The 16,262-nt window shown below is 33.7% G+C and overlaps 1 protein-coding gene across 1 annotated transcript; it reads right to left on the bottom strand.

Moving 5' to 3' along the window:
• Nucleotides 1-5,930: 5,930 nt before the first annotated feature.
• Nucleotides 5,931-13,858, bottom strand: LOC134231037 (sodium-dependent phosphate transporter 1-like). Its single transcript, XM_062712939.1, has 16 exons — nucleotides 13,791-13,858; nucleotides 12,323-12,412; nucleotides 12,042-12,240; nucleotides 11,591-11,692; nucleotides 10,716-10,856; nucleotides 10,265-10,447; nucleotides 9,853-9,972; nucleotides 9,675-9,737; nucleotides 9,518-9,577; nucleotides 9,128-9,178; nucleotides 8,807-8,911; nucleotides 8,276-8,347; nucleotides 7,798-7,859; nucleotides 7,561-7,688; nucleotides 7,169-7,354; nucleotides 5,931-6,954 (listed from the first exon to the last, which is right to left on the bottom strand). Exons 3-16 carry the CDS (start codon nucleotides 12,232-12,234, stop codon nucleotides 6,717-6,719), a joined length of 1,704 nt encoding a protein of 567 aa, XP_062568923.1. The 5' UTR covers nucleotides 12,235-12,240; nucleotides 12,323-12,412; nucleotides 13,791-13,858; the 3' UTR covers nucleotides 5,931-6,716.
• Between the last annotated feature and the right edge of the window lie 2,404 nt (nucleotides 13,859-16,262).

Raw genomic sequence — 16,262 nt, forward strand, 5'->3', positions numbered from 1 at the left:
AATAGTTCCAAAAATTATATTATTAGATACTTTTTGGAAAAAATATATCAAGAGTAGAATGCAAGATTTATTTTCAATTGGCAACGTAAGGGTACTTTTACGTTCTCAATCTAATCCCAATTTTACTTTAACATTTTTCTTTGACATTATTGCAAGCATGAAAGAAATTAAAAGATAAACCCAAAGAAATTGGTAAAATAAAACATAAGTTGACTATGTTCTGAGGTAAGGTGCCCTTTGTTGACTCCTCGTACCAAACTCTTTGGTTTCATTCTTGCAAGATTCCAACAAAAGACTTATTGCACTCTATTCCGCCGTCAATAAGTGTGTTTGATGTCGAAAGCTTTGCCAAATTAATATTTGATATGTTTGAAAATGATAAGCAAATGACACTCTTTTTAACAAAATGGCATTTGCATATCATATTCAAACATATCTGATGTTTAGTTGGCAACCTGGTAAAAATCTGGTAAATCTGAGATATTATGAACAAGAGCTGTCGAGGCTCTTGGACATTGACGATTAACTGAGTATTGTAAATAATAAAATAAGCCCTAATTGGAACTGGTATTCCGGTCTCATTTGATTTTACAATTTGTTTAGGACTCTGTGTTTACTATTATATTAGTATGATGTCTGCATGGGAATACCCAAAGTTAATGGTACACTGCATTAGCAATTTTCAATAAAGTAAGTCTCGCCTAGAGCCTGAATTTTTGGTCCAGGATCATGAATAGAAATCCTGGTTAGACATGTACATGTATATGCTCATAATTTAATCGTGCAAAATGTTTGTCTGCAAATTTTCTGCATATTTAATAAGAATGTCAAAGGCAGACAGAGACCCAAATAGATTGGGCCCATGGACCACAACACTGACCTGAGTAACTAATGCCCCTTCTTGTTCTTCATCAGCAGATTCTTTTTCCTATATATTAATTCCTATGCCAAACTTGATCACCCATTGTAATACCATCCTTTCCCTGGGTGTCTTGATTTAAGGGGCTCTCTACGCACAACGTCATCACATGGCGCAATTCCATTCGAAATGCCATTTTGATCCGAAATGATCCGATTATGTCCTAGACAAATTCACTCAACACCGATAAGTCATTATACATGTACTACTAACACAACATGCTTAAAATTAAATATGCCTTTGCTCTACCTAAGGAAAAAGATTTTTAGAGATTTGATTTAATATATTCATAAGTATAATTTTAATCACCCATAGCTCTAGAGTCGCGAAGTAAGGAGCTGATCATTGCTTCGCGGGTTCGAATCCACTGTGGGACCTTGAGACTGGTCCTTCGGACGAGACCGTAAAACCAAGGTCCAATGTCGCAGTAGGTGCTGGCACAAAAAAGATCCCTCACTTTTCAGTGCCGAGTATAGAACAAAATTTGTAGCTCTCCGCTGGCAAGTGTAAGCGTCTCCATACGACTGAAAAATTCTCGAGAGGGACGTAAAACAACACACAATCAATCCTATATATTGCTGTGTAAAACTTCGATTACCCATAGTGACCCCATCCTACCCCTTGGGGTCATGATTTGAACAAATCTGGACATACACATATGTGAATGCTTACATATGACTTTATTGTTCTTCAGAACAGTAACAGGAAAGAGGCAATGTATGGCAGGACCGGGAATCGAACGCGTAACCCCTGCATAACTAGTCAGGTGTGCACTACCGACTGAGCTGCCTAGGCCGATATCCACGACCCAAACCATTACATTAAATTGTTTTCGCCTCGAAGACACAACCCAAGCTCTCATTAGCTCCTGGCAGGACTTTCACCTGCAAGTCCAGGGGTGATTAGAGGCACCAAATTTGTAATAGGAAAGGAGTATTCAGGTGTTTTACCGAGTGAGCTACCTAGGCCGATATGGCCCAAACCATTACAGATTATATTCCATTGTAAAACTTCGATGCAAAAAGTGGATCCAGCCTTCCCCCGGGGTCAGAATTTGAACAAAGATTCTTTGAATCAACACTACATGTATCCCATTGATGTTATCGAGATCTAGAAAGATTTCTCCTCTACAAGTATTAAACAATCATGCAAAACTTTTGATTGCCCACAGTGGTTCCAGCTGTCCCACCTTACCCAATAGAGGGTCATTATTTCAACAAAACTGAATCTACACTATGTCAGGAAGCTTTCATGCTTTTTTCCTGGCCCTTCGCTAGCCAAAGGTTTTTCATACGCTTCTCTCCTTATAAACTATGAGGAGAGTAGCGTTTCAGAAACCCTTGGCTAGCGAATATGGTTGTTTTTTTTAGAGGGAGTTTATATAATCCCACCAAATTTTACTTTTTCTTATTATTCTCCCCCTGTATTTCAGTTTAATACCTTTAAGTCTAGGATATCTTCCATCCAGTTTAGTTGAAATTGTCTGTTTACCGAAGAAAAATACAGTCATTTGACCAGTTCCGAATAAGAAACCGATTCGGCGGTGCTATAAATATACTAGTCATTATTTCAAAATCCAAGTGTTTTGTCAAGGTAGTTCGATGACTTGTGGAATTAAATATCTTTTTATAAAAGTTCAGCATTCCCTCCAAAAAAATTATTTCGCAAGTTACCATAGGTGTCCATTTTACCAGTTACGAATAAGCCGACGAGTTCCGGATACCCTAGAGATTCTTATTCAATTCAACCCTAAATTAAAAAATATACGTCCCAGACGTTATCCATTGGCATGCCTAAGAAAAGTTAAATTAATTGCTTACCAATAAATTATTCGTATTTCCAAAGGTTGAAGAGAAACAAGAGGTACTGTGGGCACTGAGCTCATTTAATGATACCCCACACCTCCTTTACGATTATTTATGACAAAGTCCATGTTTTGCTCTGGGAGACCCGAAATAGGTGTCAGATCAAAAGGTAAAATAAAAGGTCACAATGTCACAATGTAATAAAGAATCTGTGAAAGTATCATTAAATCTTATTCAGTGGTATAGGAGGAATTGCGGATAAGAGATGGATATACCTTTCAATATTACAAAGAATGGCAGTATCTATGTTTTTCTCAGGGAGCCCAAATTATGTGCCAGATCTAAAAATAAAATAGGTGCACTTTGTCAATGTTAAACAAAGATTCTGTGAACGACTCATTAAATTCTGTGAAGCCTCATTAAACTTCATTCAGTGGCAGAAGAGGGGTTGCGGATAAGAAACGGATACCCCAGGGCGTATCAGACGGACGGACGTACAGAAAGACGGACGGACGGACGGACGAATGAATGGACAAACATCCCATTACTATATACCCCTTCTTCCTGTTTTACAAGCGGGGGTATAATAAGTCACCTTTACAATGAAGAAAACAACGAAGAGTGAATTTATAATAGTGTTTAAAAATGGGTATTCGGAACTGGTAAAATAAGAGCACGAAAATATTTCGATATCTTCCAGTGTTCTAAATATTTATTTTTAACAAATTTTTAGTATATGTTAGAGTACATATCAAACTTACTTTTGATACTTGGAACGTTGTTTTATGTGACAAATTTATGTATCTACAGAGGTTTTTCTGCAGACTTACGCGTCGCCGTGATTCAGATTTGTTGCATTGTAAAAGTATGTCAACTGTTTCAAGTAGGATAATGAAACCAAACTGACGGCAAAAAATCAAAACTTCACATAATTCAAACACTCATAAATAAGCCTTCTTACCATAGATAACAATTTATTTTTACACCGTTGAATTTATTAATTATCAGTCCTTAAATTACTAATTATTCGGAACTGGCCAAAATCCGGAACTGGCCAATCGACTGTAGCTAAAATTTTAATTTGATAATCACAACAATCATCGACAACAGACAAATTTTGATCAGAAAAGCTCACTTTAACCCTTGGCTTAGGTGAGCTAATAACTTTAGTAGAATGCCCAGTCAATTTTCCTGCTAGAAGTACACTTCTTGCATTCATAGATCACTCCTGACCCCTCTGCACTCTCTGTTTTATTTTAACCAATCCTTTACCCTGTCATGTAAAACTCACTATACTCTCTCTACCTGCTGGTCCTGCTCCTTTTTTTTTACCATACAATCAATAAAGAAAGAATGAAATCTGATTTTTCTTTTTAATAAAAACAATTAACAATACCTTATTGCTAAAAAAAACATTGTCAATGATTTCCATACTTTAAAGTGGTCAACACTGTCAGTTGTCAAAATACTATTTTAAAACAAATAGAAAAATATTGTCACCAGGCTACAACTACATAGATGTTTAGCCAGTTTAACAGAATTTAAAAAAAATATACAAAATCCAATAGCAGTGGCATGATTAGTAAAAGAAAAATTAGCTGCTCAAAAAAAAGTAACCTTTAAATACCAATAATACAAAAAATACATGTACGGTGTAATTAAATAAGGGAATATTATGTTTATTATTATTTTTTTTGCTGGTAATTTAATTGGCAGCTATGACTTAAAATTTCGAGTTTTATTTTAAATATTTTTTTCTTTAAAAAAGTTTTTTAAAAAAGTTTTCCATATTTTTATTCACAGAAAAAAATTTAAGTTACTCTATTATGGTACATTTACACATTGTGTTCAACATCGTTGTAAACATCTATAAATATCAAGACTGACACTTATTCTGTACAAGAATAAATACAAACAAGAAATGGGAACCTAATACCCTGGTCAATACACATTTGGATTTATATACAGCATATTTTGCTTCTTTTTCCTTGAATGGTTACAGTTATGCCTCAAACATAATACTGTAGAATCATTTTTATTCGTGGGGGTCAATGTTCGTGGGTAGCCAAAAATTGTCTGATTCGTGTGGACGTATTTTCGTTGATAACAAATTTTATTTCGTAAATTAACTTTGAATGCATAATAAAACAAATGTTTGTATATACATTCGTGGGGATGTAAATTCATGGGTCTGGGTTACCCACGAAAGCCATGAACATTGGTCCCCCACGAACAATAATGATTCCACAGTATCAGAAATAAGAGTGATCTCCATTATTACAAATTTGGAGTTAATTCTCAATTTATGATGCCTTTGAATACCTTAAAATATATCGATTGACAATTCTATAATTTGTAAATGTCACCAGATATTCATTTATGATGTAGGCCATTCAAAAGCTCTTCAAAAGATGCTGTTCAAAATTCTAAAAATTGTAAATTTTACCTCATTTATACCCTGAAAAATATTGTAAAAATAGATATTTTAACAGAATCAAGTATACAAGCAAGTTATTTTGAATCGTAGAATGCACTGAAGCTTCAACACTCCTAGTATTGTGTCATATTATTGATTTAAAATTGTTGTTCGTGTGTCTTAATTATCACAGACATGGAGATCTACTACGCACTTAAAAAACAGCACTTTTCACAAGCTAATCAACTAATTTCACTCTCATGACTTTTAATACAATGTACCGGTATATAAATGATAAAAATGCAAGCTCGTGTACATCCCAAATTAAATGATATTCACAATGAAACTTTTGCATCAACATATATTCTATTCTTATCAAAATCAAGATTTACTTTAGCATACAAAAACAAACAAACAAACAAACAAGCACACAAAGAAGAGATTCACAAAATCCCAACTTCAGTCACACCGAGTTATAATTCATACATAAAACAAAAATTTATGCATGAACAAGAATCCATAAATATTGAGACTGGATTTCTCTGTGAGGGGTTTAGGAAAGCTCATTATGCTTCATTTTACCAATACATAATGTAGCACTTTCACTAAACAAAAATACTAGTTATTTGTTTTCATTTAATCTTTTTTTTTCTTCATTTTTCTTTTATTTATTTTTTTTTTTTTTTTTTAATTTTCCACTTTTTTAGAGATATGTTATTTTTCCTATTCCCTTTAAAAAATTTTTTTTTTACTAATTCTTTTTTTTTTATTATTTATTTATTATTATTTTTTTTTTTTGTATTTTTTTTTCATGCATCTTTTTAAAATAATTTTTTTGTAATTTTTTTTGGGGGGGATAAATATATTTAAAAAAATTAATTTTGGCAATACACTGAACACAAAAAAAGGCCCAGATATCCTTTACGATATAAAATTGTCCCCCTTACCCAGCATTCATACATACTCAAAACTTAAGTGAACTCTTGAAAAGGGACTAGATTTTTCATCTCTAAGAAATAGAGAGATATAAACTCAAGATATATTCACGATCAGCTATGACCTCATAATACAAGCTTAATTTCCTCAGGAAATGCAATAAAATATTTTGGAAAATAATTTGACAAATACTCTTATGACTGAAAATGCTGGTGGTATGCACACATTATCAAGCTTAAAATAATACAAAATACTGATATGATATTAATAAGCTTGAGATCTTTAGTTGAACCTTTAAGCAGTAAGCTATTACAAGTATAGTTGACAAGATAATTTTTTTCCCTCTTCTCCACACCGACTTCAATGAATAAATACTTTTTTTGAGGTAGCAGTTGCGATGTCACATGACTACATGTAAACCAGATAAATAAATTATACCATCTCTGGCAGAGGTAAACAAAGGTATCATTCCACTTACAATCATTATAACTTATAGCACTAGACAAAACTTGTAGCACTTGTCGTAATAAAAAGTGACTTAGGAATGCTAGTTATTCACAACACAATTCACCAGCTGTTGGACGACCCCCTGAAGCCCTGTTCTATTGATTCACAATGTCCTCTCTATAGTTTCTCCCCCTCATAACGTGAACATCAATAGGTACATCGCAAGAGCACTGATGGCCCCCGCCACAGGAACGGTTCCCACCCAGGCTAGGATGATGTTTCTGAAGAGCTTCCAGTCTACGTTCTGTTTTGATCGTACCCTACCCACGGATACCACCGAGCCGACCTTGCAGTGCGTTGTGCTGATAGGAATGCCCACGTTAGAAGCCAACAGGACGGTCAGAGCTGAACCAACCTCAATACAGAAGCCACTGAAAAATAAAAACATCAAATGCTCATTTATACCTACAACTACAGTCTAACCTTGTTATCGCAAACTAAATGGAACTAATGAAAAATTTGGAGATATCCAAGTTTTTGAGAAAGAAAGATAGGTAAATTAATGGAAATTTTTTAACAAATTGTCCTTTAATTATTGAAAGTGAATTATAATTCCAGTCCCTCTTATGCTGTGCTCTGTCGTACCTGGACGGTGTTGTTTTGGCGAGATCCTCCCCCAGGGTTTTGATGACTCTTCTTCCCCACACCCACAGGCCAATGGTGATTCCCACTCCTCCATAAACCAAGATCCAGATGGGAGTCTGAGTCTTCTGGGCAGCGCTTCCCTCCGTACCAATGATCCACAATGCAACCAGAGGTCCAATGGAATTGCTGTGAACAGTCAAAAGTATGGTATTATTCTCAAATATTAACAAGAAATAGTTTACACAATTTGTCTTATATTTCTTTATTTATTAAGAACACTGACATTTTTTTTTATTTGCACAGAATTTTTTCTATAAATTAGACTAAAGGTGACCTGTTTATCTCACCATTGCTAAATTTGCGAGGTTTCCTGTTTAAGATAAAAATCTTACCTGACATCATTTCCTCCATGAGCGAAGGATCCAAACACTGCTGTAAGGATTTGAAGGAATGAGAAAAGTTTGATGGTTTCTGGTTTGTCTGTTACTGCATTTCTGGCTATCTCTAAATCTACCTCAATCTGCAAATGTCCAAAGGTGTAAAATTTAGTTAGAGTTATCTCTCTTTACCTGCTATTCCAATATTATCTTTCTCCATTCCACTTTATAGACATTGATAAAATACTTCACCTTCACATCAGCCACACTTTCAATGCTGTCACCAGGTGTTCCATTTTCTTCTGTATTTTTAGCTACAATCAAAACATTTCATTACTTATCTCTGACACACATTGAGAGGGAAAAAAGAAGTGGCTGGTAATCTTTCTACCTATTTTTGATAGATGTATCTAACAATACATGAATGTTGAAAAATCTGTGTGATAAAATTTTGTAGTGAATGATTGTTTTTAAAAAGCAGGAAAGGGTACAGGTAAGGTTTGTTTGGAAATAATCGAAAAACCTGAGGAAAACAATGCAAAAGATTAGTGAATGTGCTGGTCTGGGGGTTTGAAAGGAGACTTAATAAATTTGAACCATTAGTTTCCATGGTGTGATACCCTAGTAAAGATAACAGATAAAACTTTTGATCATTGCTGTTGAAAAAAATTGAAAAACTATGGGAAAAGAATCATTCCAGGTAAACACACACAAAATGGGGGTGTCTTACCTTTGGCAGAGACAGGTGTACACAAGAGTGGAGCTGAGGAATGGCAGGATGTGTCAGACTCTGGGGTGGAAACTGAAAAACACAGACACTCAAAATACAGACATCACAAACAAGTCAGGTATGTATATCATCTACTGTAAACCAACTTTTTTTTTTTTACATGTGAGATATGTCTGCAATGTTCTGACTTTTTTTTTTTTGGGGGGGGGGGGGAGGGGGGGTATTCTTACATATTTCTAACTGCAAACTATTGGAGCATTTATAGACATTTTCTCTGTAATGAAATTAATTATGTGGGATGGATTTTAAAGAAAAGAATTTCAAGTTGTCATGAATAACAGTTGGTTTACAGTATATTAATGAGAATTTAATGAACAACTTGAAAATCAATATTGATAAGATACAACAATAAAACGATGGTTAAAAACTGTGCATATTGATTTAGAAAAACAACTGTTGCACTTATGAGCACCAATGAATATTCTTGTGAGTATAAATTTTCTACTCTATGGGGTGTGCAGTAACACTTACAATTGCTAGGGATTTTGGACTGAGGAATACTGAGGTCTTTTTCTATCACATTTCCGTTAAGCATTGAAGGAGTCAACAGCTTTTCACTGAGAATTGCTAAGTTTGCTGAAAATGAAAACATTCCAAACTAAGAAAGCAAAGAAGTTACTAAAATGTTCTACTGAAAATAAGTCTGCTCTTGGGAGAAAGAAGAAATCTCAACTGTTCAAAAGAAAGTTTGCTATGACGTGTAAAGCCTATATCTTCAAGCAAAAAGATGTGCACAACTTTTTAAAAAGTTCTTGACATAAACAAAGACACACAATCACACATAACACTTACCACCCATAGGAAACTTCTTTCCACTTGGAGAAACTTCCAATTCATTTTTTCCTGAAAAACAACACAAAGAATTATTAGATAATGCAAGGTTTCTCCTAGGTTTGGTAGTATATACTAAATACTTACATGTTGCACCTGAAAACAGAGGTTAGTAAACTACAGAGAGAGCATACAGATAGACATATACCTGAAAAGAAGATAGCTGTTAAGAGAGCATAGAGATCAATCTAATCTCTATGAAATACTACCTCCCGAATACATCTTACTCAACCCTATTCTGGGATGGCCAAATCAGCCAATGAGAGATGCCCTAATCTTTTCATCCAATCAGAAAACAGCTGGCAAATCTTGTCAGCCAATCATACCCTTTCAGACAACAGGTGCCCTTACCAATATTCTCTTTATTCTCATCATCTATCAACTGGCGTCTGGAGACGTCATCATTGTCCACTGTTTAATAAAAACAGAGTCAAGTTATACAACTTGTCTATCCCCCCACACATATGTCGAGCTTAGAGTCCCCAAATATAAGAAATGTTATACTTACATGTTGTTTCCAATATGTCTTTTCCTTTCTCCGACTCTTCTACTTGACACTCCTCTACATATTCTGAAAAGATTACACAAACCACTCAGCAAAATGCTCAAATCTAATCACATTTAGATTCTCTCTATTGTAATTGTTTGGAAGTCAGTGTGGCTGCTGGTTAATGTGTTTCACTTACTTTGGATCTTTTTCCTGTACCAGGGAACAAACGCCAGCCTGATAACAACAGCTACAATAACGGCCGAACCAAAAGTGATGATGAACACGCCATATAGTGGTATCTTATCAAATTTCAGCACTGAAAAAAAATCTCCAATATACAACACTGTAATATGTAAATTATACAATGCAGAGGCAATAATTTGTCCTCAGAAAATAAATACTATTAGTAATTTGTTCAGTGAGAATTAAAACACAGCAATGCATTTACTGTCAATCTTAAGATAGTTCTTTTTCTCGCTCTCCACAACTTCAACACATCTATAAAAACTTCCCTATTACACACTAAATTGCACCATTCAAAATTGTGGTTACACGACTCAATTACATGTATCTTCACACACAGGATTCTAGAGCTACAGAGTACTTACATGCAGATCCTTTGTAGAAGACGGAGAAGAGGTTGATGGCGGCAGTGAGGGCGTAAAACAGGGGGAGTACCCTCAGACCGGGCTCCAGGGGCTTCTCCTTATTTAGCACCAGAAACTTAATGGCCAGGAACACCAGAACACTGATGATACCGGACAGGAGGGGGGAAATGAACCAAGAACCAACTGTCAGAGATAAAAATAGACTTCCTTATAACATACCAAAACACTATGTTCTTTCCAATGAGATACCTAGAAAATGATATTCTATGAAATATTAAAAGGTCTGAAAATTAAGTTTTATCTTTCCTTTATACTTCAATATAAAAACGATTTTTTTTTAGTGGGGGGTGGGGGGTGGGGGGTAATGTATTAAATCTTAACACTGAATATTTAATTCCCATTTTAGGACCTTTTGAAGTGCCTTTGAGAATATAAATCTTAGCATTCTTACCAATAAATCCCATCTTCATCCAGTTAATCCCCTTGTGTCCATGAGCCACCAAAGCAAACCCCACTGTGGCCCCCACAATGCTATGGGTGGTGGAAACGGGGAGCTTCAGAATTGTGGCTACAAACAGCCATATACAGGAACCTGGAAACCAAATTCAAGATTCTATCAAAATTTTTTTTTTTTAAATTGAATTAATGACATCACAAAGACCAAGTTCTGCATTGCAAGATAATGTTAATCTTTCACCAAGAGATCTAGAGTTCCCTAAAACACTTAATTACCCATAAAACTAGTAAATTCCTACACAAATCTTTAGAAACCTTAATATAAATGACAATAGGCATTCATGTTATGTTGTGCACACTGATATGACTGACATATTGTACATACTAAACAGCTGTGCCCTATCAGGCAAAACAAAATATTGTTTTGTAAAATAAACAAAAGACTGACATGGAACAATTAATTGATGAACAATTTTTTTCTCCTAATAAATCAATGAGAAGAAATGAACTGGATATGTTATACAGTAGAGCATTTTCAATCAGATGAATTATTTGGATAATGATCAGCACCATATGTGAGTTATTTCTGTACACTTGGCACGCTCTCACCTACCGTTATATCAAGACCTCAGGCACGCAGCCATACCCTCACTTACACTCTATGTTTGCAAACGTTATCAGACTTATTTTCCTTCCAGTGGTTTACTTTTTTCAACTTTGATTTGGCCAATCTTGGGTGCATAACCTCTCTCTTTTTTTAAGTTTACATAAAATTAATGGTTGTTTTCCTCAAGGTGAACTTTTCACTGTAATAATTAATTTATTTTGCATGTAATGCTGAATCTACGGCTGTTCTCGCATTAGTGTTACCTGTTAGAGCTGCCACATTGCCCACCATCAGTGTACTTTCTGTCCCGTTATACAATTCTACATCTATAATCCCTTTACGTATTGTGTCTGACACTCTGTAACCTACAGAAGAAAAAAAAAGAACATTGATTGCTGACATCAGCTGGAAACTGCAGCCTTTATAAATTGTTAATCTCTCCCTTTGATGTGTAAACAATGAATTAGGGATTGTTTCTTTAGAATCAGTGTTGTTGATTCTAATTTTATTAATATATCTATTTAAATGGGTTTACAATAAACAAATAGCTTTATTTAAATTTAATTATACATTTCTTAATATCTTTCATTCATTTTCTTGTGTAAACAAATTTCAAGACAAATACTTGCGTAACAACACAATCCTGCATTGATTTTCAGGACTTGTTTTTTTTTTTGGCTAATATCCCCTGTTAATCTGACAAGTCTCACTCACCTATAAGAATGGCTCCCAAAATCTCAAATATACTGCCGAGAATGCAGGCCTGTCGCAGGGTGAGCACCTTAGCTCCAACGGATGTTCCAAACGAGTTGGCCACATCATTAGCACCAATTGCAAATGACAGAACAAAAGCAATGATAAAGCCCACAATTATCATCCATAGGTACTCATCTGGTATTGACACCATTTTTCTCTGAAATAATTAGTAATATCCTTGTTTAATGTCTTGTAAATTTTCTCCTTTATACATTGTAAATATTGCCAGCAATTTTTACCTTCACAATCTTATCCTGTTGAACTTAAAACCAGATACACAATCTATCGCTGGGATTTGTTTTCCTTTGTTATTTACTTTCTGATTATACCTGAAATGAAAACAAAAACTGAATAATTATAATTTAATGTGTTATATTTAGAATAGATCATACAAGGAAGTTATTACCCCTTGTACAAATGAGACTAAAAAAGACAGGTACAGTTGTATACTTCCTTTTTTCTGCATATTCAATCAGTTGATAAATTAATTTGTGATATATTGAAAATGTCAGATTAACAGAAAATAAAACACCCCCCCCCCCACTTATTCCATTTATTGCATGGTGTCAAAAAGCAAATAAAGACTCTTTGCAGTCAAATTTTAAATTTGTTATCCATGTAATTATCATCCAAGGTACATGTATTTAATAGTGACATATCTTTATAATTTTATATTTGTCAAATTTTAATTTGTACTTTAAATCATTTAAATTTGAAAATTAAAAGCAAAAATTGCAGGCAGACATTTAAATTTCTGAAATGACCCTTAGACATCTTTCAATTTAAAATTGTACATTGATACACTGATATTTATTAAAAGCAAAGTAGAAAATAAATCTTTTAAAAAAAATTACAGAAATTGTGAGAAAAAAATATTTTACCCGAGTCTGTTTCATTCAAACTTGAAGATAAATTAATTTTAACAATTTTTAAAACCCATATATTAAAATAAAGTTATTCAAATATTTACCCTTTTACCTTAACTAAACCAGTTAATTAAAAAAATTCCTATGTAAAAAAAAAAAATATGTTATTTACATACTTAAATTAACCTACCCACGACTCTCGTCTTTGGATTATAACTGAGTGCCTGTTTTAACTGTTTAACATTGCGCCAAGTGACGAGCGGGATTTCGCACGCGCCAGATCACTCTCAACCAATCAAAATTCAGTGTATTGTTCATGTTTCACTCATGATCGGTAAATACTCCACTAAAGCTTACTATATCACTCCCAATAAAAATAAACTTATTTCTAAATTGAATTTTAAATTATGAAATTGCGAAGAAAAAAAAAAACATAGTTTGGTCGGGTAGTCATGGAATTCTAATCATTTGTTTCGTTTAAACAGAAATATGGTAAGCATGGTTATAGTTCCGTTTTCCTGTTTGGTTTTAAATGAAAATCACAAAAATCTTTATTTTCTTAAAATCACAAAAACCTCCAAATTAAACAAGATGATAAGAGAAATATACAGAAGACATTATTTTAAAAAACTTGATCGGGAAAAGCGATAAAACACACGAAACATGACAAGTCTCAGATTGACTAAATTTGACCGTCGTAAGCCCACGTGGTTTTTACTATCGTCTTACGATTGAGGTCAGACTCGATCCCATAGATAAAAGTTTACCTGAAGATTGTCATGAAAGAATGCTAATATTTACAATATACCAAAAATATCACAACATGATGACTTTAGCCTACCTGGATATAGATAAGAAATAAAATTTTCCAAAGTAGATCTAGTGCTCGCACACAACAGTCGGCTTCTTGTGTCTGAATAGCGCATGCGTAAATATTAATAAGGTTATGAATGAACAGCACCGAACCGATTTAGTCTGGATCAATCGTAAACTACTCAACCGTGAAGGATAAATTATTTCTTATTTATTAGTTACGAATAAAGTAACACAAAACAATTCTTTAAATAACATTAAATTCATCCACATGTACTATGTAGTTCTAATCCCTATTCTGGCATCAATATTGAATCAATAAAATGATGAACTTTTTTTTTTAAATAATAAAGATGCCTCGTAAAAAGTCAAAGCTCTAATCCCTATTCTGACATCAATATTGAAACAATAAAATGATGAACTTTTTAAAAAAAAAAATAATAAAGATGCCTCGTAAAAAGTCAAAATTAAACCATTTAAAGAAAATGATTGACTACGAAGAAAAAGAAGAGGATCGGCAATATTTAACGACACAGAACACCAGTGACGGTAAATAAATCTTTAAATCCTAATCTTCTTAACTAGAGATCTGTATTATGTTTAATCAAAACATAAGCATTAATGGAAGAATGGATTTAATTTCAGGTTGATCGCAGAAAATGTGTAACTCGCAAGGATATAATCTACAAATAAATGACGTCGATGCTTTATTCCATCACAAAGTAACTAAAACATGTTTGTAGAGAACCTTAATCTTTATTACCAAATATTATAAATGAATGAGTTTTTTTATAGTCAAACCTGATATACCAAGACAAAATTATAGATCTGAATTTTGGAATTAAAAAAAAATATATTGTCAAGCAGGGTCGTACGTGGCATCGTTTTTGAAGGGGAGGGGCGGACAGTTAAAGAAAAAAATCTACTTACCTGAAAAAAGTTGACAAGCAATAAAAAAAATGAGAGTGGAAAATTCTCCAAACTCGGAAATCCTATTTCGTGGGGCATGAGTGGGGTGGGGGATAATTTTTTAACTTCTTTCAGGTATACCAATTTTTTCCTCATGTAAATCTGACACTACGCTATATAAATTATCCTTATTTACTACAGTGTATATTGCAACAAAAAAGGCGGGATAACGGACTTTCAATGCGCATTTCAATTGTTAGAAGTTATGTTTGGAATTGAGTGCCCCCTCCCCAATGGAACATGCCTGCCAAGTATAACAAACGATTTTTCAAAGATTAAAGATGCACAATCGTACAGATATACCGTTCCCCTTCTTTAAATGTGCTCTCTCTCTCTCTTTCTCTCTCTGTTAATTTGGTGATCCATATAAAACTCCATGCCTTCTAATATTCTCATGTTATGCTGAATAATTTGTTATGAAATATTTTTCACATCGGAAATTGTTCTCATCAATGTTGTGCCATATCGTACTTGAAATTACATTGCGGGGACCTTTGTCAGAAATGGATTCCATTTAAACATATAGGTGCATATGTCAGTACCTATGCTTTGTTTTTTCGTTGTGTAACAAAAATATGTTTTAGGATTACGGTAGACATTTTAAATTATAATCTGAATAAAATTGTTTGTAAAGCAAGTTCTTAATTCATGGATTTCATGCAAACACCAAAAATGAAGAATGTCAAATTAAAAACAAATACTGAATAAAATTTAGCTATCGTCCAAATTCTTATGAAATATTTGTCACATATGTCTCAATTGACCTTCCCTAGACAAAGTTAGGAATTATATAAACGACTTCTTTTTATAATAAGACACGCATTTAAATTTGATTAAACACAATATTATAGATTAATTGTTAACAGCACCATATGTAGTGGTACAGTAAATAGGCTTGGTATTAAAAAATTAGTAATTCGACTGTCTTCTTCGACGAGAAAAATTTTCATTTATTTTTACATTGAATTCAAAGTTATAAAGTAAAATTTATTTCTCTATTTTTTATTTCCTTTTTCTCAACATCGTGGAGTTAATTTTGTTTTCTCTGAAAAGACTGGTAAAGTAAAAAATTAAAACACATCATTATACCGTTTGTAACGATGGATTGAATTAGCATGATGCGTATGAGGCTTAAACTCGGTCAAAAAGTCTAACATTAATTGTGATACATTATGTGTAACCCCCCTCCCCTCCCCCTTCCCCTAAAAAAATTAAAATTGTAAATAACAGGTCCGTATGAAACAATTTCAGTCGGAAGAAGGGAGACACAACCAACTACAAATATTTTTTTAACAAGCATTAAAAAAAGTAATATCAGATGTTATTCATCGTCTCAAGCCACGGTTCGGAGTCCGCATATAGCTCCCTCCAGAATGGGAGAGGGTCATTTAATGGATGTTATTGGGCACAAGCATACATATATATAGTAGCTAGATATCTGTATCTATTATATGCAGCATTCTATACATAGGCAAAATTATACCCCCCCATTTCCTACGATGTAAAAATATTTTGTTACGAGTGCGTTGTA

Source organism: Saccostrea cucullata, unplaced genomic scaffold (assembly GCF_032062105.1).
Source record: "Saccostrea cucullata isolate Sc308-1 unplaced genomic scaffold, CSIRO_AGI_Scuc_v1 ctg431, whole genome shotgun sequence".
In the NCBI taxonomy this organism is placed as follows: Eukaryota; Metazoa; Mollusca; class Bivalvia; order Ostreida; family Ostreidae; genus Saccostrea; species Saccostrea cuccullata.

Excerpts from the sequence above, each read along its gene's own strand:
- LOC134231037 (XM_062712939.1), bottom strand. The coding sequence starts at position 12,234 with ATGGTGTCAATACCAGATGAGTACCTATGGATGATAATTGTGGGCTTT. Across the intron at positions 9,578-9,674 it reads AGACATATTGGAAACAACAT|TGGACAATGATGACGTCTCC; the intron begins GTAAGTATAACA and ends TTTATTAAACAG. Across the intron at positions 7,689-7,797 it reads AAAGTGTGGCTGATGTGAAG|ATTGAGGTAGATTTAGAGAT; the intron begins GTGAAGTATTTT and ends GGACATTTGCAG.